At 41.6% G+C, this 23,427-nt stretch overlaps 1 protein-coding gene across 1 annotated transcript in view; it reads right to left on the bottom strand.

Moving 5' to 3' along the window:
• LOC144022433 (eomesodermin-like) overlaps positions 1–239 on the bottom strand; it is an 11,090-nt gene extending 10,851 nt beyond the window's left edge. Inside the window, exon 1 of the mRNA XM_077527213.1 lies at positions 1–239. This exon is cut by the window's left edge and continues 274 nt beyond it. Within this exon, the coding sequence (XP_077383339.1) occupies positions 1–232 (232 nt within the window). The 5' untranslated portion in view covers positions 233–239.
• Positions 240–23,427: the final 23,188 nt, after the last annotated feature.

The following is a 23,427-nucleotide window of genomic DNA, read 5'->3' as shown; positions in this document are numbered from 1 at the left end:
ACACGGCATAGATGTTGCCACCGGGGCTGTAGGGGACGAAGGAGCTGGGCGCAGTTGAGTCTGTGGTGGGTTTGGGCTCCGTGGGTAGACTGTCGTGGCGTTCCGGGCTGTACCGATGTTTTGTGTACCGGCTGCTATAGGCCAGCTCTTTGCCTCCTAAAAGCGGAGGCTTGCTCCTCTCTTCCACAGAGTCTTTTGGGCGAAAGGAGTCAGTCTTCTCAGCACTAAGCATGTTTAATCAGCTCACGGGATCCAAGATGAAACTATTGTGTGCGTGTAGGCGTGTGTGTGCGTGTGTGGGTGTGTGGGTGGGGTGGGGGGGTGCTTTGGGGGTGCCTCAGGTCCCCTGTTGGACCTAAAAGAGACAGCCACATCAGGTGGGCTGTGACCAAACGAAGCGTCAACTGATCAAACTAGTTTCTATTCTTCCAGAATTGTGAGGACATTTTACATCCTACACATCAAATTTTGAATAATTCACAAATAAAATACAGTGAAACCTCGGTTTTCGAACATAATCCGTTCCAGAAGGCTGTTCTAAAAGCAATTTGTTCGAAATCCAAATCAATTTTTCCCATTATAATTAATTTAACTAATTTTATTCCATTCCAAGTCTAAAAAAAACTTTTTCCAAGTTTTTTTTAAAAGTTTTTTTACTATTTTACACCATAAACTGCACTGTATACTGCTTACCATAAATGGAAAAGGGTAGAAATGGACACCGTTTTATTTAGACATCCTATCTAAAATGACGAAAAAAAAAAATGCAACCATTTCTTTTTTAAATGCAATAATTCTGCACACTACTTTCCTGTTTTCTTCACCAGCTTTACCACTTGCACTTGCTTTCTTTGGACCCATGATTAGGGGCTAATACACGATGCAAAACGAAAAAAAAGATTTGCGGAAATAACAATGAACAGGTCTGCTCCAAACGAACTTTGAACACGAATGTGCTACGGAGTAAGCATCCTGGGCATTCGAGTTAGCTCGGCTCCCGAGTGAGTCGGGTTCAGGTACGCTCAGCTTTTTCTCCCGGGTGAGTCGCGTTCAGGTACGCGCGGCTTTTTTCAGTTTGGTTGAGAGCCAAATTTTTGGACGAGTTCTGAGACATAAAATTCTCGAATTTTCTGGTTGAAAACCGATTTGGTTGAGAACAGAAGCGTTCGAAAACCGAGGTACTAAATCATGCAGTTTCTGAGTAAATTTACTTGTCCAAATCTCAAAATACTGAGAAAATAATGCTTGAAAATAGTAAAATAGTTTAAAAAATTAGTAAAATAAAATAGTAAAAAATAGTCAAATAAAAAAACGTTGGGAGTACTCTCTAAAATTCACTTTTTCTCGTGTCACTCCCACAATGACCAAATTTAATCTCAAATATTAAAATGAAATTTAGATTTCAGTTAATTTTTCTAATTTGTTTCATCGTTGTCTCTTGTAACTGTGGGAAGATTTGTTTTAATGGGGTATATGCCACAGAAGAGGCTTGGATGTGATTTTTTGCACATCAGTTTGGTTCTGGTCCGGGTTGAGAACGCGCAAACGAGAGGCACAAAGTCGGAAGCACAAGTATTTTTGACGCAGCCCACATGTCGCAAACCGAACAGGAACCAAACTGATGTGCAAAAACAGTCCCGCCTCTTCCGTGGCCTATACCCCATAAACAATATTTCAAATAGTAATTATTCAAATAGTAATTATTATTCATGAAATGTGTGTCCCACAACATGCACACAAGCCTGCTATCTTAACCTATTAAGCAAGGGAGAAGAACGCAGTGAATCACATGATACGCTGGACTTGACATTATCAGTCAGCTTTCCAAAAGAATAGAGCAAAGGTATGTCCTCTCATCTATTTTCATATTTTTATAACATACCTGGTAGTTAGCCTTGATTGAATGCCTTACTCCTCCTGCAACCCGGTTATGCATATGATCAGAATATATATATATATATGCATAAGACAAAAATATAGTTTTTTTTTTTTTTATTCTTTCTTTACTTAAGTCACCTAAGGTTGTTCTGATAGTCAGCAGTAACAGGTAGTCTAGCCTGAGAGAAAAGAATTTGTCTGGATTTACAACCAACTCTGTTACTTGCTCTACATCAGTGGTGTCAAACATACGACCCGCGGGCCGGATCAGGCCCGCAAAGGGGTTTAATCCGGTCCGCGAGACGACATTGTAAAGTTAAAAAAAAAATGTAACTAATCAATGTAATTAACCAGTTAATCAGCCAGTCACAATCAAATATATATTTTTTTATTTCACAAGCAGTCTTCAGATGAGTAATGTAACTTGTACTTGTAACTTGAATCGCCCTGGAAGTCATCATTTTAAACACAACTTAAAGTTATGGATTGTTTAAAAAAAAAAAAAAGTTTTTGTTTTTTTTTAAATCATAGACCAACATAAACATGTTAAATATGACACAAATTCAATTACTATAAACACAAAATACATACGACAAGATTAACATCCTTATAACTTTATTAACTGTGCCACACAATGCATTCTGGGAACTATATATATGCAAAACAGGTAGATTTAACACATCCGGAGCTCATACAGGCAAAGTGTTGCCGCGTTTCATTTGCATTTGTGTTATTTAAAAAAAAAATACATTACAGTTTGTTTTTTAAACAATACATTACAGTTGCCCCCCCGTGAGTCATTACCTTATCGTGGGGGGGGTTGCGTGTCCCAATGATCCTAGGAGCTATGTTGTCTGGGGCTTTATGCCCCTGGCAGGGTCACCCATGGCAAACAGGTCCTAGGTGAGGGGCCAAACAAAACATGGCTCAATGACCTCTTATGATGATGACGAATATTGGATCACGGTTTCCCTTGCCCGGACGTGGGTCACCCCCTCTTGAGCCAGGCCTGGAGGCGGGGCTCGAAGGCGAGTGTCTGGTGGCCGGGCCTTCACCCATGGGGCATAGCCCGAAAAGGCATCGTGGGTCCCCCTTCCTATGGGCTCACCACCTGTAGGAGGGGCCAAAGGGGTCGGGTGCATAGCGAGCTGGGTGGTGGCTAAAGGCGGGAACTTTGGTGGTCCGATCCCCGGCTACAGAAGCTAGCTCTTGGTACATGGAATGTCACCTTTCTGGCAGGGAAGGAGCCCGAGCTGGTGTGTGAGGAAGAGAAATTCCGACTAGATATAGTTGGACTCTCTTCCACACACGGCTTGGGCTCTGGTACCAATCCTCTCGAGAGGGGTTGGACTCTCTTCTACTTTGGAGTTGCCCACAGTGAGAGGCGCAGAGCAGGTGTGGGCATACTTATTGCCCCCCGGCTTGGCGCCTGTACGTTAGGGTTCACCACGGTAGACGAGAGGGGAGCCTCCCTCCGCCTTCGGGTGGGGGGACGGGTCCTGACTGTTGTTTGTGCATATGCACCAAACGGCAGTTCAGAGTACCCACCCTTTTTGGAGTCCTTGGAGGGTATGCTGGAGAGCGCTCCCCCTGGGGACTCCCTCGTCCTGCTGGGGGACTTCAACGCTCACGTGGGCAATGACAGTGAGACCTGGAGGGGCGTGATTGGGAGGAACGGCCCCCCTGATCGGAACCCGAGCGGTGTTCTGTTATTGGACTTCTGTGCTCGTCAGGGATTGTCCATAACGAACACCATGTTCAAACATAGGGTGTCCATATGTGCACTTGCCACCAGGACACCCTAGGCCGCAGTTCGATGATCGACTTTGTAGTCATGTCATCGGATTTGCGGCCGCATGTTTTGGACACTCGGGTGAAGAGAGGAGCGGAGCTGTCAACTGATCACTACCTGGTGGTGTGTTGGCTCCGATGGTGGGGGAAGATGCCGGTCTGACCTGGCAGACCCAAACGTATTGTGAGGGTTTGCTGGGAACGTCTGGCGGAATCCCCTGTCAGAAAGAGTTTCAATGCCCACCTCCGGTAGAGCTTCTCCCTTGTCTCGGGGGAGGCGGGGCACATTGAGTCCGAATGGGCCATGTTCCGCGCTTCCATTGTTGAGGCGGCCGACCGGAGCTGTGGCCGTAAGGTGGTCGGTGCCTGTCGCTGCGGCAATCCTCGAACCCGCTGGTGGACACCAGCGGTAAGGGATGCCGTCAAGCTGAAGAAGGAGTCCTATCGGGCCTTTTTGGCCTGTGGGACTCCGGAGGCAGCCGACAGGTACCGGCTGGCCAAGCGGAACGCGGAACGCGGCTTCGGCGGTTGCTGAGGCAAAAACTCGGACATGGGAGGAGTTCGGTGAGGCCATGGAAAACGACTTCCGCACGGCTTCGAGGAAATTCTGGTCCACCATCCGGCGTCTCAAGAGAGGAAAGCAGTGCACCATTAACACTGTGTATAGTGGCGATGGGGTCCTGCTGACCTCGACTCGGGACGTCGTGAATCGGTGGGGAGAATACTTCGAAGACCTCCTCAATTCCACCGACACGTCTTCCTTTGAGGAAGCAGAGTCTGGGGTCTCTGAGGTGAGCTCTCCTATCTCTGGGGTCGAAGTCACTGAGGTGGTTGGAAAGCTCCTCGGTGGCAGGGCCCCGGGGGTGGATGAGATCCGCCCGGAGTTCCTAAAGACTCTGGATGTTGTGGGGCTGTCATGGTTGACACGCCTCTACAACATCGCGTGGACATCGGGGACAGTGCCTCTGGATTGGCAGACTAGGGTGGTAGTCCCCCTTTTTAAGAAGGGGGACCGGAGGGTGTGTTCCAACTACAGAGGGATCACACAGCCTCCCTGGTAAGGTCTATTCAGGGGTGCTGGAGAGGAGGGTCCGTCGGGAAGTCGAATCTCGGATTCAGGAGGAGCAGTGTGGTTTTCGTCCTGGCCGTGGAACAGTGGACCAGCTCTACACCCTCAGCAGGATCCTTGAGGGTGCGTGGGAGTTCGCCCAACCAGTCCACATGTGTTTTGTGGATTTGGAGAAGGCGTTCGACCGTGTCCCTCGGGGAGTCCTGTGGGGGGTGCTTCGGGAGTACGGGGTACCGGGCCCCCTGATACGGGCTGTTCGGTCCCTGTACGACCGTTGTCAGAGTTTGGTCCGCATTGCCGGCAGTAAGTCGGATTTGTTTCCAGTGAGGGTTGGACTCCGCCAAGGTTGCCCTTTGTCACCGATTCTGTTCATAACTTTTATGGACAGAATTTCTAGGCGCAGCCGAGGTGTTGAGGGGGTCCGGTTTGGTGGCCTCAGCATTGCATCTCTGCTCTTTGCAGATGATGTGGTGCTGTTGGCTTCATCCAGCCGTGATCTCCAACTCTCACTGGAGCGGTTCGCAGCCGAGTGTGAAGCTGTTGGGATGAAGATCAGCACCTCCAAATCTGAGACCATGGTCCTCAGTCGGAAAAGGTCCTCTCCGGCTCGAGGATGAGATCCTGCCCCAAGTGGAGGAGTTCAAGTATCTTGGGGTCTTGTTCATGAGTGAGGGTAGGATGGAGCGAGAGATTGACAGGCGGATCGGTGCAGCGTCTGCAGTGATGCGGACTCTGTATCGGTCCGTCGTGGTGAAGTCGATTTACCAGTCGATCTACGTTCTGACCCTCACCTATGGTCACGAGCTGTGGGTTGTGACCGAAAGAACAAGATCCCGGATACAAGCGGTCGAAATGAGTTTCCTACGCAGGGTGTCCGGGCTCTCCCTTAGAGATAGGGTGAGAAGCTTGGTCATCCGGGAGAGACTCAGATTCAAGCCGCTGCTCCTCCGCGCTGAGAGGAGCCAGCTGAGGTGGCTCGGGCATCTGGTTCGGATGCCTCCTGGACGCCTCCCTGGGGAGGTGTTCCGGGCATGTCCCACCGGCAGGAGGCCACGGGGATGACCCAGTACACGCTGGTGAGACTATGTCTCTCGGCTGGCCTGGGAACGCCTTTGAATCCCACCGGTGGAGCTGGTTGAAGTGGCTGGGGAGAGGGAAGTCTGGGTTTCCCTCCTAAAGCTGCTGCCCCCGCAACCCGACCTCGGATAAGCGGAAGAAGATGGATGGATGGATGGACATTACAGTTGAGCTCCGTAATTTAGGGCTGGCCCAAAAATAGCAAAAATCTGCTTATAATTGACGGTAATTGTTTTTAAGTTATATACCATTATTTTACTGATTCGGCCCACTTAGTAATATATTTTCCTCTATGCGGCCCCTGAGCTAATATGAGTTTGACACCCCTGCTCTAAATTAACAGGGTTGTAATACAATTTGTATCATTAATCTGTAAAATGAGATAATCAAGCTGTCGATAGTTCATTCTGGAATGACCTCTGTGCGTCCGTCCATCTATCTATCCAGAATGACCTCTATCTATCTATCTATCTATCTATCTATCTATCTATCTATCTATCTATCTATCTATCTATCTATCTATCTATCTATCTATCTTCCATCAAGTGAGTTTTATGCAAAAAAAATACTGTCTATCCAATTAAATTTGAGTCATAATTGTATAAATGACTAAAATCCACTCTACGAGTGTTACAAATAGAGCTAAGCTACATTTTTCTGAGGGGGGGTTTGGTTCAAGGTTGTGCTCAATCACCACTGTAACACCTGCATGTTAGTCAATGACAAACTGGTCAGATTTGGGTGGAAAACTGATGAACGCTCACAAGGATTTTGTGACAAAGACAGAAAGCAATAAATTCCATTCAACAAAATACCTTCTCGACGTCAGTGACTATACCAGTGGTGTCCAAACTACGGCCCGGGGGCCATTTGCGGCCCGCCGTCCATTTTTTAGTGGCCCGCGACATATGCTAAAAATGGCATTTGACTCAGTTCAAATAAAATAAAAAAAAGAAAATGTTTGGAGATGGTCAAAGTAAGAAGGGAGGGTATCGAAAAACAGGTGCCATTAAAGGTTATTTTAATTAACTAAAACTAATGAAAAAACTCAAATTAAAATTCAAAAAACAATATTGTTACCGAAATAAAATAAAAACGAAAACTAACTGAAACTATTTTATGTTTACAAAACCAACTAAAACTAACTATAATTATAGCAAACGTGTCCTTTGTTTTAGTCTTTGGTAATTAATTTAATACATGAGGCTTTGGGGATGATTTTAAATGTTAGTAGATTTATTTTGATATAAACCGGAATAAGGACGTTTCAAAGTATGTCACACAGAAGTGACATCATCTTGCAGCAGGCAATAGAAAGGTATCTTCAGATGACGTCGCTCCCATGGTGTTTTTTAAATATTGCGCACAAGTAATACACTTAAAAAAAAAAAAAACGAAAAAAAACTGAAAAAAAAAACTAATACTAATATTGAACTAAAACTAAGCATTTTTTAAAGAACTAAACTAATAAAAATTAACAGAACCATCCTAAAACTAATAAAAACTAACTAAAATGAAAAATTCCCAAACTATAATAACCCTACTGCCATATTACAAATAAATTGGTTTATATACTGTAGCATTTTTCTAAATATTCAAAAGCACAAATAAATTATTTGTACATTTTTTAGGACTAAACACAATTTTTCTTCAAAACATTATGTGGCCTTTACGTCCTTCTGATTTTTTGTATGTGGCCCTCAAATGAAAAAGTTCGGACACCCCTGGACTATACACTATAGGCCAGGGGTTAGCCGTGTGTGGCTCTTTCTTCCTTCTGTTGTGGCTCCCTGCGACTTTTGAAAATAATGTATTTCGTTAATGTTGCACGGATGTGGATTCGCTTGTGCGGGGATGAGGATTTGTGTGTGTGCCTGTAGGCTGTGTGTTGTGCGGATTTATAGAATCAGCGCGTGTGCGTGGTAGAGGCCTGCTGTTTTTGAACGTGGAAGTGATGCCGTGAACATGAGCGTAAACAAGTTTATTAGAAGCGAAGAGGGGAAGTGTGCTAAATAAAACCAACGACTGCAGTGCGAACCTCTGTCTCCATGTGGATTATTTTGCTATCGGACTCCCCTTTTTAGTGTCGTGCGAGACAAAAGAGGCAACTCAGGGTACGGTCCACCTACCGAAGCAGGAACGGATAACATTCAAATTAATTTTATTTGAATTTGTTCCTTTTTAAATCTAATTCTAAAATTGAAGATTATGGTAAATAACATTACAATAAAATGTTTTTAACATTTTGGTCGTCCAAAATATGCATCACATCTGCCGATGTGAGACACTCGAATATTTTTTAAGCCTGGCGTACCTCACGTCAAGCACCTCAAAGAAACATTAAGATTTCACAACATCTATTCTCGGACTTCAAAAACAAAGATGTAAGCTTTCAGAAAACAAGAGACATACTCAGCAAAAACTGTTGAACACGGCAGATTGATTTTTTTCCCCACTCAGAAGAACGGTGACTGCGTACTCCAATATACGCGATGGAACACAGAAGCAGAGTGCGCATTTGTTGTTGTTTCAGTGCTGGTGGATAATATTTTGATGAGTTTGGATTTTTGTCTCTTAAATACGAGGAGTAGGCTACCGTTGACTGCACAATCCAGTACACTACTCAAAATGTCATCTGTTCTTTGTTTAATAAGTTTGGATTTTTATAAATAGGCGTACTCAAATAGACACTATAGTGTTTATTTGAAATTAAGCATCGTCAGTGTACAATATTTTTTGATACATGTAGAAATAAAATTTCATGTGGGTGTGTGTGTGGGGGTGTGTGTGTGTGTATATATATATATATATATATATATAAATATATATATATATATATAAAACGTGTGTGTGTGTATATATATATATATATTGGGAGGCATTTCCAAATGGCTCTTTGAGTACAAAAGTTTGCCGACCCCTGCTATAGACTATACTATATCAGCGACAAAAACATGTTTAGAAAGCTGTGCATTAATCTTAGATCTTGAGCGCATGTTATAAAACAATTCCACACACTTTCTTGTGTTCTCCCTCTAATTGTATACTGCTGATAATCCCCAGTTTTATTATTCATTCAATTAATGATTTTTGATTCATTCAATTTCTGACACGATTCTGGGTCCCAAGGGGATGACTGATGTGAAAATGGGAAATAGGCAATTATTTTTCCGTTTGAAGAAACCTGTGATGTTGCACAGATCAGACAGCCGTACATGTTCGTAAATCCGCATTGTCTATCTTCTAAAATACTTATATATATATATATATATATATATATATATATATATATATATATATATATATATATATATATATATATGGCAATTATATTTCTCATATCAAGTTATATTAATGATCAATTTGTGAAATGATGTAAATCAATACAATATTAGATAAATAAACTTACCTACAGATATTTTCCACTTGTCGTCTTAGTAGATCAAGAAAAGAGAATAAATGGAAGAGTTACAGCTACATGGCATGAAGTTGTGTTGGACGGGGCAGCTCTGTTCTTGTGGCCACAGCTCCCATGCAGGCAGCCTGTTATTAGTGGTTCTCCTCCTGTCTTTGTGGGGAGGGGCAGAGGATCCTCAGCTTCACATTGAGCGTTGGTGAGCAGAACTACTCCTCATCCTTTCTTACGAGAGATGTCAATGAGTCACTCACTGTGTTGTAGAGTAGAGTAAGGGGAAAAAAAAATCACGTCCATTGTTTTTGAGTAATTACAGGCTATTCCTACCACAATGTTTGTTTCAAGTTTAAGTTTTTTAGATTTCTTGTTGGCAGGCCAAGTTCTTCTGGATCCTTTCTTGAGAGAAATGATTGTATAAAATGTATAAAATGCTGAATAACTGACTGATTGTTAGTTCATATGCATGTTTTTCCTGAAAGAACTGTCAAACTGCTTTACGCAGGAATTTATTTTCATTTGTGACATAAATTTAAATGTCACTCTGGGCCGCTAGACACTAGGTACTAGAAGCAACATTGAGAGCCTGCAAATAAATGTCTCGCAACCAAAACTGAAGGACTCCGTGTTTGGACCGATTTGCCATAAAGCAGCAAGTCTTTCCTCAGATAAAGGGCACTGGATGTCAGGTACTACGATCCCGTGTTCACCGTCATGGTCCAAGGGTAATGTCTCTTCAGCTTGCTGGATCTGTAATATAAAATACATTTATGAAAGCTACAGTAACTCCAAGAACTTTTACTAATATGAGTTTTTTTTCCCCCTCACACTTAGTGTATACAGTTGTGCTCACAAAGTTTACATTAGGTAAATACCATAGGGGTATGTAAACTTCGGGGCACAACTGTACATCAAAGGTCAGAAATGACTGCTTTGTGCAATACTGGGAAGATGTTTTGAATTCAATTATATGAAACCTCTACATACAAAAGTAGATTAGATTCTTCATCTGAACCTTTCTAGCAATTACTTCACCGACTTCATTCATACTTGCACCAGGTCTGGCTCTGGAACCGATGCTTGCAGCATCCCAATCACCCATAGCTGATTTGGAGTCAGATTTCCCTCAGTGCGCAACAGGTGGCAGTTCCAGCTCTCTGTGAAAAGTTTCAAATACGATCGGTTGTGGTATGAAGAGATAGCAAACACAGTAGAGGTGAACAGCACTTGACAGGTCAAGGAAGCCCTCTTCCTCTAATTCGTGAAGTACACTATAATAATAGTATGTTACACTCCAAAGGTCTCTCCAAAGACGTTCCACCCTACGATGACAAAGAAGGGAGGGGATCTTTTCAATACTTTTTACAAGTTTACACAGAATTAATTTGCATGCATTCAATTAGAAAGCATAGAACAACACAAATATGACTGTAATCATTTTATAAAAATACGAAATTGCAGTTTCTGATTTATACTAATATTCAGTAATAGGCATTATAAAATTTATAAAATGTACTACCAGTTATGTGTAATTTCCTCTGGTTATGTATGCTTTTTCCAGGAATAAAACTGCCCCGACCTATTCCTCCTCCAGTAAACATGCATCTCGCTATCTATGTGTACATTTTCTACCCCTTGGTCAGCTCGCACTCTGAAAGAGGAAATCTAGTCAGTGTAATTGCAAAAAGTACACCAATTACTCCGATTCCCCCACTGTTTCAACTTGACTTGTACAGTAAACAACCAGGACCAATAAATAACTAGAGCTGCGAGCAGCTATAAAGGGCCCTCGCAGCCCGGGCCACGTTGGGGTACTGGCACGTTGGGGTACTGGCACATTGGAAGCAGAATTTCTTGGAAAATGGCATGATAAACCGATGCATGTAGATTTTTTTTTTGCCAGGTGTGATTAGTGTGTCAAGCTCAAAGGGTTTTGGTGATTAAGATGTGCAAAAAATCAGCGCCCTTTTTTATTTTTAGGCAATGAGTTGCCCTGATTGGTATTTTTTGTAAAAGTATATATACACACACACCATCGCTTGTACAATGTTGCTTTTATTGTCCATAGAGGCTATCAAAAATAAATAAAACAAAATAAAAAAGTACATATGTTTGGATCGGTCTGATGCCAGTGAACATTTTGAGTGGTGGAACGTAAAAGAATATTCATAAATGACTTAGTTATCACACTTACAATGAGTTTACAAATTTTGTACAAAATACCATGTGGGGATTTTTTTTTTTTATGCCTCAAGGACTCGGTGGCGCTGTATGTATAACTGAATTTTCTCATAGAGATACCTTCAGGCCTTGACTATAAATATACATGTCAAGTTTGGGATTTTTTAGAGCATGTACCGGGGAGTTATTAATCATATCCTTCATTCACGATATGGCTTTTAATGTCCATAGAGGCTATCAAAAATAAACTAAATAAAAAAAATACATATGTTTGGATAGGTCTGATGCCAGTGAACATTTTGAGTAGTGGAAAGTAAAAGAATATTCATAAATGACTTAATTATCACATTTAGAATGAGTTTACAATTTTTGTAAAAATACCGTAAGTGGGGTATTTTTTTTTCTGCCTCAAGGGCTAGGTGGCGCTGCATATATAACTGAATGTTGTCATAGAGATACCTTCAGGCCTTGACGATAAACATATATGTCAAGTTTGAGATTTTTTGGAGCATGTACTGGGAAGTTATTAAGCATATCCTTTTTCATTTGGAAACATGTTTACAATTTTTGTAAAAATACCGTAAGTGGGGTATTTTTTTTTGGTTATGCCTCAAGGGCTAGGTGGCACTGCATATATAACTGAATGTGTCGTAGAGATACCTTCAGGCCTTGACTATAAACAGACATGTGAAGTTTGGGATTTTTTGGAGCATGTACCGGGGAGTTATTAAGCATATACTTTTTCTTCTGAAAACACAAAATTTGATGCCCCGCCCTCATCATATAGTATTCCGAAAAGTCAAGATTTTTCCCCCTGTCGTTGGCTCAGCTCTTGACATGGTCCAGGTCAAGTCTGAAGTCAGTTGGATGAAACACGTAGGAGAAGTGGGCAAAAGTATGCCCCCTGTAAATGTGCAAAAATCGTCAAAAATGGGACATTCAAAAATTCTTACCTCACTTCCTGTTCATTTTACCATTTGGGTCCAAGAGACATTTTTGTAGGTCTTGGGCTCCCTCTTACACGTAAAAATTTCCGTAGTTCTTGCTTCAACGTACAACCGGGGCTGCTTCGTTAAAAATTTCTAGGTTGGCACTATTGAGTCATTTTTAAAAAATGGCTCATTCCCAAAAAATAGCACATTCCATGATAAAATATTGTTCATTTTACCAGGCCAGATGTGTGTGCCAAGTTTCATGTGTTTCTGTGCCAGTTTAGGCCCTCAAAATTGGTGTTGTTTTCTTGGCAAACGGCGCTTAGCCACGTCCACAGCGATTTACGAAAACTCACAAACTTTGTGTTGTGACATCATGAAGGCCGAAACCCTCATCTGAGCAAATATGAGGTAGGTGCAGTTAACATGGTTGGAGAAAAACGTTGAAGAAAATTTGTCCGAAAAAAAAATAGTCACTCGGTGGTGCTATCAGTAATGCCAATGTCAGACTATGCGATTTTGTTTGTCTTACACGACAGTTGTCACATTACACAACAAATTCGCTCTGTGTCCTGGACGGGGCGTGTAGTCACACTGCACGTCTGAACGCGACAAGACACCAGCCGATCATCGCGTGTTGTCTTGCCAAGAGAGACGCGTCGGCCACTGTTTGTCGGGGAGGTGGGACAAAAAAACATACATGCGCCGAGGTAATATAGCCTATTTGGTTAATTAATTTGCGGGATGACATCTTTTTTTTATTATTTTATCAAACACTGAAATATTATATTGTTTGAGTATTTTTTACTGCTTCATTTATTCATATTTTACTTGTTTTAGTACGGTGCATTGGATAGTACGCCACTCACTCCGAGGGGGGAAAAAAACTTTCAAGTGAGAGCAGGTGACAGTTAAGGTGGCGAGGCCTGGCCCGACTACATGAAAATGTAATCGATCCTCACTAAATATGTGCCTATCCCTACTCATATGCCCAAATCTAAAAAATTATTAGAACAACAGTCACAATATATTTTGGTCCTCTATTCACGTCGCCGTTGCCTGACGGGTTGCACGGATGCGTGCGCGCTCCATGCAGCCTCAGCGCTGCAGCTGGGCGCTTTTTTATTTCCCCCCCCTCGAGATGCACCTGTCTGGCCCCATCCCATGAAATATCCAGGGGATAAATAAATAAATACATAAACGAATAAATAAACAAATGTATACAAAAATAAAAAGAGCTATAAAGTGCTGTTCAGTGTGTGATTGACGTTTTGCTCCCTTTCGCTATTGGTCAATGCTGTGGAACCAAACGGACGACGTCGTAGGTATGTCACATTATGCATCAAGACGAGCAAAAATTCTACTTTCGTCGTGATGGTCGTGAACCGTCCCGGACAACCGGCGACCAGTCGTTGAACGTGTCACACTACACAGGCGACGCTACGTCAAGACAACCCAAAATCATTTACGACATGCCCCGTTTGTCCGCGACACGTCGGTCGGGCTGAAATCGGGCTGTTTTTGTGTAGTCTGACCAATCCAGGATAAAATATCGCTCATTTTGCCAGGCCAGATGTGTGTGCCAAGTTTCATGCGTTTCTGTGCCGGTTTAGGCCCTCAAAATTGGTGTTGTTTTCTTGGCGAACAGCGCTTAGCCACGCCCATAGCGATTCGCGAAAACTCACAAACTTCGTGTTGTGACATCATGAAGACCGAAACCCTCAACTGAGAAAATATGAGGTAGGTGCAGTTAATGTGGTTGGAGAAAAACATTGAAGAAAAATCGTAAGAAAACAAATTGCTAGTAGGTGGCGCTATCAGTAAGATGAAATATAAGTTCGTAGATGTCTTAAGGGCTGGACTCTCATCAAATGTGTGAAATTTTGAGAAGATAGGATCATCTGAGTCAAGTAAAAGCAGCTTTTATTGCCACGAAAAATTACCAGACTTTGCGGCACCGTAGCGACCACGCCCTTTGGCAAAAAGTTACAATATTCGGTGTGGGGCATGATCAACATCTTAAGGCTTGTCTGACCAATTTTCAACTGGATCCCTTCAAAGAGCTTGGCACAGTAGCTAAAAACGTAAAGTATGACATTTATTGTCACCACTAGGTGGCGCTATATATATAACAGAATTTTATTATATAGATGTTTTCAGGCTGTGACTATTAAGTTGCATGAGAAATTTGAGATTTTTTGGAGCTTGTACATGGGAGTTATTCAGCATTTTGTCTTTCTGGACAAATGAAATTTTAAAGGCAATATTTGATGCCCCACCCCCGTCATATAGTATTTCAAAATGTCAAGATTTTTTGCCCAGTTGTTGTCTTGGGTCTTGAGATGATACATGGCAAGTTTGAAGTCAACTGGCTGAAAAATATTTGCAAAGGGGGAAAAAGTATGACCACAGTGAATGTGCCAAAATGGGCCAAAATTGGACATTCAAAGATTCATAGCTCACTTCCTGTACATTTTAGGAAATGGCTTCCACTGACTTTTTTGTGTGTCTCGGGGTGCTACACGTGCCTGGCAATTTTCGTAGCGCTAGGTCAAACGGGCCGGGATTGGTTTTTATTTTTCTATGCTAGGGGGCGCTATAGAGTCGCATTGTTATGGCAACTACATAATATCAAATTTTTCGCCGGGCCCGAAGAGACTGCAAAGTCTGGTGAGTTTTCGTAAATGTTTAGGCCCTCAAAAATGCGATCGTTTACGGAGAAGAAGAAGAAGAAGAAGAAGAAGAAGAAGAAGAATTCTTACAAAAACAAGAGGGACCTCGCAGCGGTCGCTGCTTGGGCCCTAATAATTCTTACAAAAACAAGAGGGACCTAATGATAATAATAATAACTAGAGCTGCAAGCAGCTATAAAGGGCCCTCGCAGCCCGGGCCACGTTGAGGTACTGGCACGTTGGGGTACTGGCACATTGGGAGCAGAGTTTCTTTGAAAATGGCATAATAAAACTTTACATGTGGATTTTTCTTCTGCCAGGTGTTATGAGTTTGTCAAGCTCAATGGGTTTTGGTGAATATTAAGATCTGCAAAAATCAGTGTACTTTTTTATTTTCAAGGAATGAGTTGCCCTGATTTGTATTTTTTTTTTAAAGTATATATACACATCATCGCTCGTACTCATTGCACAATGTTGCTGTTATTGTCCATAGAGGCTATCAAAAATAAATAAAACAAAATAAAAAAGTACGTATGTTTTGATCGGTCTGATGCCAGTGAACATTTTGTGGTGGAAAGTAAAAGAATATTCATAAATGACTTAGTTATCACACTGAGAATGAGTTTACAATTTTTGTAAAAATACCGTAAGTGGGGTATTTTTATTTTTTTTATGCCTCAAGGGCTAGGTGGCGCTGCATATATAACTGAATGTTGTCATAGAGATACCTTCAGGCCTTGACGATAAACATACATGTCAAGTTTGGGATTTTTTGGAGCATGTACCGGGGAGTTATCAAGCGTATCCTTTTTCATTGCGAAACGTGTTTACAATTTTTGTAAAAATACCGTAAGTGGGGTATTTTTTTTTTTTATGCCTCAAGGGCTAGGTGGCGCTGCATATATAACTGAATGTTGTCATAGAGATACCTTCAGGCCTTGACGATAAACATACATGTCAAGTTTGGGATTTTTGGGAGCATGTACCGGGGAGTTATTAAGCATATTCTTTTTCAGTGTGAAACACAAACTTTGATGTCCCGCCCTCATCATATAGTATTTCCAAAAGTCAAGATTTTTCCCCCTTTGTTGGCTCAGGTCTTGGCATGGTCCAGGTCAAGTCTTAAGTCAGTCGGATAAAACATGTAGGAGAAGTGGGCAAATGTCTGCCCCCTGAAAATGTGCAAAAATCGTCAAAAATGGGATATTCAAAAATTCGTAGCTCACTTCCTGTTCATTTTACCATATGGGTCCAAGAGAATTTTTTGTAGATCTTGGGCTCCCTCATACACCGAAGAATTTCCAAAGATCTTGCTTAAACGTACAACCGGGGCTGCTTTGTTAAAAATTTCTAGGGGGCGCTATTGAGTCATTTTTGTAAAAATAGCACAATCAACAATAAAATATTGCTCATTTTACCAGGCCAGATGTGTGTGCCAAGTTTCATGAGTTTCAGTGCATGTTTAGACCCTCAAAACTGGCGTTGTTTTCTTGGCGAACAGCGCTTAGCCACGCCCACAGCGATTCGCGAAAACTCACAAACTTCCTGTTGTGACATCATGAAGGCCGAAACCCTCATCTGAGCAAATATGAGGTAGGTCCAGTTAATGTGTTTGGAGAAAAACGTAGGAAAAAATTCGGAAGAAAAAAAATTGCCACTAGGTGGCGCTATCAGTAAGATGAAATATAAGTTAGTAGATGTCTTTAGGGCTGGACTCTCATCAAATGTGTGAAATTTTGAGAAGATAGGATCATCTCGGTCAAGTTAATGCAGCTTTTATTGTCACGAAAAATCTTCAAACTTTGCGTCACCGTAGCGGCCACGCCCTTTGGCGAAAAGTTACAATATTCGGTGTGGGGCATGATCAACATCTTCAGGCTTTTCTGACCAATTTTCAACTGGATCCCTTTAACGAGCTCAGCGCAGTAGCTAAAAACGTAAAGTATGACATTTATTGTTACCACTAGGTGGCGCTATATGTCTAACTGAATTTTATCATATATATGTTTTCAGGCCGTGACCATTACGTTGCCTGAGAAGTTTGAGATTTTTTGGAGCTTGAACATGGGAGTTATTAAGCATTTGCTCTTTCTGGACAAATGAAATTTTAAAGGCAATATTTGATGCCCCGCCCCCGTCATATAGTATTTCGAAAAGGCAAGATGTTTTGCCCATTTGTTCTCTCAGGTCTTGAGATGATAAATGCCAAGTTTGAAGTCAATTGGATGAAAAATGTTTGCAAAGGGGGAAAAAGCATGACCACAGTGAATGTGCCAAAATAGGCCAAAATTGGACATTAAAAAATTCATAGCTCACTTGCTGTACATTTTAGCTACATGGTCCCAATTGACTTTTTGTGCGTCCCGGGGTGCTACACGTGCCTGCCAATTTTCGTAGCTCTAGGTCAAACGTGCCGGGATTGTTTTTTATTTTTCTACGCTAGAGGGCGCTATAGAGTCGCATTGTTATGACGACTTAATAATATCAAATTTTTCGCCGGGCCTGAGGAGTGTGCAAAGTTCGGTGAGTTTTCGTGAATGTTTAGGTACCCAAAATCGCGATCGTTTGCGGAGAATAAAGAAGAAGAAGAAGAAGAAGAAGAAGAAGAAGAAGAATAACTAGAGCTGCGAGCAGCTATAAAGGGCCCTCGCAGCCCGGGCCACGTTGGGGTACTTGCACGTTGGGGAACTTGCACATTGGGGTACTGGCACATTGGAAGCAGAATTTCTTTGAAAATGGCATGATAAACATGTAGATTTTTTTTTTTTTGCCAGGTGTGATGAGTGTGTCAAGCTCAATGGGTTTTGGTGATTGTTAAGATCTGCAAAAATCAGCGTCTTTTTTTAATTTTTAGGCAATGAGTTGCCCTGATTGGTATTTTTCGTAAAAGTATATATACACACATCATCGCTCGTACTCATTGCACAATGTTGCTTTTATTGTCCATAGAGGCGATCAAAAAAAAAAAAATAAACTAAATAAAAAATAGGTATGTTTGGATCGGTCTGATACCAGTGAACATATTGAGTGGTGGAAAGTAAAAGAATATTCATAAATGACTTAGTTATCACACTTACAATGAGTTTACAATTTTTGCAAAAATACCGTAAGTGAGGCATTTTTTTTTTTTATGCCTCAAGGACTAGGTGGCGCTGTATTTATAACTGAATTTTGTCATAGAGATTCCTTCAGGCCTTGACTATAAATATACATTTCAAGTATGGGATTTTTTGGAGCATGTACCGTGGAGTTATTAAGCATATCCTTCATTCACGATATTGCTTTTAATGTCCATAGAGGCTATCAAAAATACATAAAACTAAATAACAAAAATATGTGTGTTTGGTTAGGTCTGATGCCAGTGAATATTTTGAGTGGTGGAAAGTAAAAGAATATTCCTAAATGACTTAGTTATCACACATGGAATGAGTTTACATTTTTTGTACAAAATACCGTAAGTGGGGTATTTTTTTTTCATGCCTCAAGGGCTAGGTGGCGCTGCATATATAACTGAATGTTGTCATAGAGATACCTTCAGGCCTTGACGATAAACATACATGTCAAGTTTGGGATTTTTTGGAGCATGTATCGGGGAGTTATTAAGCATATCCTTTTTCAGTGCGAAACACAAATTTTGATGCCCCGCCCTCATCATATAGTATTTCCAAAAGTCAAGATTTTTCCGTCTGTTGTTGGCTCAGGTCTTGGCATGGTCCAGGTCAAGTCATAAGTCAGTCGGATAAAACGTGTAGGAGAAGTGGGCAAAAGTATGCCCCCTGAAAATGTGCAAAAATCGTCAAAAATGGGACATTCATAAATTCGTAGCTCACTTCCTGTTCATTTTAGCATATGGGTCCAAGAGACTTTTTTGTAGGTCTTTGGCTCCCTCATACACCTAAAAATTTTCGTAGATCTTGCTTAAACGTACAATCGGGGCTGCTTCGTTAAAAATTTCTAGGGGGCGCTATTGAGTCATTTTTGTAAAAATAGGACAATACATGATAAAATATTGCTCATTTTGCCAGGCCAGATGTGTGTGCCAAGTTTCATGAGTTTCTGCGCATGTTTAGACCATCAAAACTGGCGTTGTTTTCTTGGCGAACAGTGCTTAGCCACGCCCACAGTGATTCGCGAAAACTCACAAACTTCGTGTTGTGACATCATGAAGGCCGAAAACCTCATCTGAGCAAATATGAGGTTGGTCCAGTTAACGTGTTTGGAGAAAAATGTACAAGAAAATTCGTAAGAAAAAAAATTGCCACTAGGTGGCGCTATCAGTAAGATGAAATATAAGTACGTAGATGTCTTTAGGGCTGGACTCTCATCAAATGTGTGAAATTTTGAGAAGATAGGATCATCTCGGTCAAGTTCATGCAGCTTTTATTGTCACGAAAAATCTTCAGACTTTGCGGCACCGTAGCGGCCACGCCCTTTGGCGAAAAGTTACAATATACGGTGTGGGGCATGATCAACATCTTAAGGATTTTCTGACCAACTTTCAACTGGATCCCTTCAACGAGCTCAGCGCAGTAGCTAAAAACGTAAAGTATGACATTTATTGTTACCACTAGGTGGTGCTATATGTATAACTGAATTTTATCATATAGATGTTTTCAGGCCGTGACTATTACGTTGCCTGAGAAGTTTGAGATTTTTTGGAGCTTGAACATGGGAGTTATTAAGCATTTGCTCTTTCTGGACAAATGAAATTTTAAAGACAATATTTGATGCCCCGCCCCCATCATATAGTATTTCTAAAAGGCAAGACTTTTTGCCCAGTTGTTCTCTCAGGTCTTGAGATGATAAATGCCAAGTTTGATGTGAAATGGATGAAAAATGTTTGCAGAGGGGGAAAAAGCATGACCACAGTGAATGTGCCAAAATAGGCCAAAATTGGACATAAAAAAATTCATAGCTCATTTCCTGTACATTTTAGCTACATGGTCCCAATAGACTTTTTTGTGCGTCTCGGGGTGCTACACGTGCCTGCCAATTTTCGTTGCTCTAGCTCAAACGTGCCAGGCTTGGTTTTTATTTTTCTACGCTAGGGGGCGCTATAGAGTCGCGTTGTTATGACGACTTCATAATATAAAATTTTTCGCCGGGCCTGAGGAGTGTGCAAAGTTTGGTGAGTTTTCGTGAATGTTTAGGTCCTCAAAAATGCAAATCGTTTACGGAGAAGAAGAAGAAGAAGAAGAAGAAGAAGAAGAAGAAGAATAACTAGAGCTGCGAGCAGCTATAAAGGGCCCTCGCAGCCCGGGCCACGTTGGAGTCCTTGCACGTTGGGGTACTTGCACGTTAGGGTACTGGCACGTTGGGGTACTGGCATATTGGAAGCAAAATTTCTTTGAAAATGGCATAATAAACGTTTACATGTAGAATATTTTTTTTTGCCAGTGTGTGTCAAGCTCAACGGGTTTTGGTGGTTGTTAAGACCTGCAAAAATCAGCGTCCTTTTTTATTTTTAGGCAATGAGTTGCTGATTGGTATTTTTTGTAAAAGTGTATATACACATCATCGCTCGTTGTACTCATTGCACAATGTTACTTTTATTGTCCAAAGGGGCAATCAAAAATGAATAAAACAAAATGGAAACGTACATACGTTTGGATCGGTGTGAAGCCAGTGAACAATTTGAGTGGTGGAAACTAAAAGAATATTCATAAATGACTTAGTTATCACACTTAGAATGAGTGTACATTTTTTGTACAAAACACCGTATGTGGGTTTTTTATATATATATATTAGGGGTGTCACGATTCGCCAACTCCACGATTCGATTTAAATTTCGATTTTGGGGTCACGATTCGATTTTTTTTTCGATTTTTTTTTTTTTTTTTTTTTTCGCTCCCCCACTTTATAACACAGAGGCATATGCTTCTGTAGGCTAAGGCTAGTCTATGATCATTGGTTCTATTCATTGTACAGTAAATCTTATTTCAAAAGATCGGCTACATATAGGTGATGCAATTTCCATATTATTTTTGTGTAAATTTATGTAATATATGATAATTGACATTAGGCAGGAATGATCAAATTCAAAGAATTTATTTACAATATAAAGTTAACCGTCTTGTTCTTACTGAAGTGTAAAATAAAAAATAAAAAAACAAAAACAAAAAGTCACAGTGGGTGCCTGCCATCTATTGACTGTTTTTGGTTACAACAGTGTGCTGTGCGTTCCTCTTAAAATAATGTGCAATGTGCAACAACAACAAAAAATATATTGTATCCAAAGTCATGGAACAAATACAGCCTGAACAAACTATATCCCAACATTTACAGTTGCTGGGCATACTGTAGCGTGGTTCAAGTACACTAATTAAATGTTTGAATCCAGCGTTTTCCAAGGCTGCAGGTCTGCTGCTATAAATAGACCTATGGATCTGGCGTTTCGCGCGAGCTGAAGTGTGTGGAAGTTTCACTGTAAATGAGGATGAAATAGTTGGTTGGACCGTTGTTTTCCCACTTCTAGTTGAATTTGATAAATCTAAATCTTTGTGATGCCTGCGTAAATGTCCCGTCATGTTTGTCGTGTTTCCCGTTGTTATAGGCTGGCGGCTCGGGCCCGCCGCCGGCTCCGCTCCCCTAGTATGTATGTGTGTGTTTGTGTCGGCTGGTGCCCGTATAATGGTACTTCAGTTTGAATGCGCCAGCGCGACACTCTGATTGGAGGACTGTGCCAGCGCGACACTCCGATTGGACGACTGTGCCAGCGCGACACTCCGATTGGACGACTGTGCCAGCGCGACGCTATTGTGTATCCGTGTATTATACCCCTATTGGTTATTGTTGTTTCTCCTCCGTTCTGTCAGTTCTGTCAAATGCGGTTATTATTTGTTCACCTTCCACTTTCACTCCCTTGTCAAACCCCTGCCTGAAATTTCAATTAAAACTACTCAGATGTTAAAGTCGACCCGTGTTTATCTACTCTATATTTTCTGTTATTGTGTTACTTCCCTTCCCCTTGACGAGCCGGGCGTAACACCGTGGCCGAGTACAGTACGCGCACATAGCATATCTTGCAACTGTGGTCTTTTTATCGACAACGTGAACGTTGTCGACATAACTCACCGGGAACGCAAAATGTTTCCAAACTGGTGACGAGAGAAGCGGGAGCGGCTTGAAGCACCATTGCTGTGTCTGTCCGCGCTTGCCATCATGACTGCAGGAGAAGTCAGCTAACAAGTGCCGTTAGCTAGTAGCTGAATGGCTGCGTCTCATTTGCTTTCCTGGGAGGTGGCGGTGGCGGCGGGCGCGGGGGGGGGGCATCGAATCGTGTGTCCTCTCTTCTATTTCGATGCTCGAAATCGTGACGTAATTTCGATCGATTTCGATAAAAAATCGAAATCGTGACACCCTTAATATATATATATATATATATATATAAATGCCTCAAGGGCTAGGTGGCGCTGTATTTATAACTGAATGTTGTCATAGAGATACCTTCAGGCCTTGATTATAAGCATACATGTCAAGTGTGGGATTTTTTTTGGAGCATGTACCGTGGAGTTATTAAGCATATCCTTCATTCACGATATTGCTTTTAATGTCCATAAAGGCTATCAAAAATAAATAAAAAAATATATATGTTTGGATAAGTCTGATGCCAGTGAACATTTTGAGTGGTGGAAACTAAAAGAATATTCATAAATGACTTAGTTATCACACTTAGAATGAGTTTACATTTTTTGTACAAAATACCGTATGTGGGGTATTTTTTTTTATAAGCCTCAAGGGCTAGGTGGCGCTGCATATATAACTGAATGTTGTCATAGAGATAACTTCAGGCCTTGACGATAAACATACATGTCAAGTTTGGGATTTTTTGGAGCATGTACCGGGGAGTTATCAAGCATATCCTTTTTCATTGCGAAACACAAATTTTGATGCCCCGCCCTCATCATATAGTATTTTGAAAAGTCAAAATTTTTCCCCCTGTCGTTGGCTCAGGTCTTGACATGGTCCAGGCCAAGTCTTAACTCAGTCAGATGAAACGTGTAGGAGAAGTGGGCAAAAGTCTGCCCCCTGTGAATGTGCAAAAATCGTAAAAAATGGGACATTCAAAAATTCGTAGCTCACTTCCTGTTCATTTTAGCATATGGGTACAAGAGACTTTTTTGTAGGTCTTGGGCTCCCTCATACACCTAAAAATATTCGTCGTTCTTGCTTAAACGTACAACTGGGGCTGTTTCGTTAAAGATTTCTAGGGGGCGCTATTGAGTCATTTTTGTAAAAATAGCACAATCGCCGATAAAAAATTGCTCATTTTGCCAGGCCAGCTGTGTGTGCCAAGTTTCGTGTGTTTCTGTGCCAGTTTAGGCCCTCAAAATTGGCGTTGTTTTCTTGGCGAACAGCGCTTAGCCACGCCCACAGCGACTCGCGAAAACTCACAAACTTCGTGTTGTGACAGCA

This window comes from Festucalex cinctus, chromosome 7 (genome assembly GCF_051991245.1).
Source record: "Festucalex cinctus isolate MCC-2025b chromosome 7, RoL_Fcin_1.0, whole genome shotgun sequence".
In the NCBI taxonomy this organism is placed as follows: Eukaryota; Metazoa; Chordata; class Actinopteri; order Syngnathiformes; family Syngnathidae; genus Festucalex; species Festucalex cinctus.
This window is presented reverse-complemented; position numbering and strand designations above follow the sequence as displayed.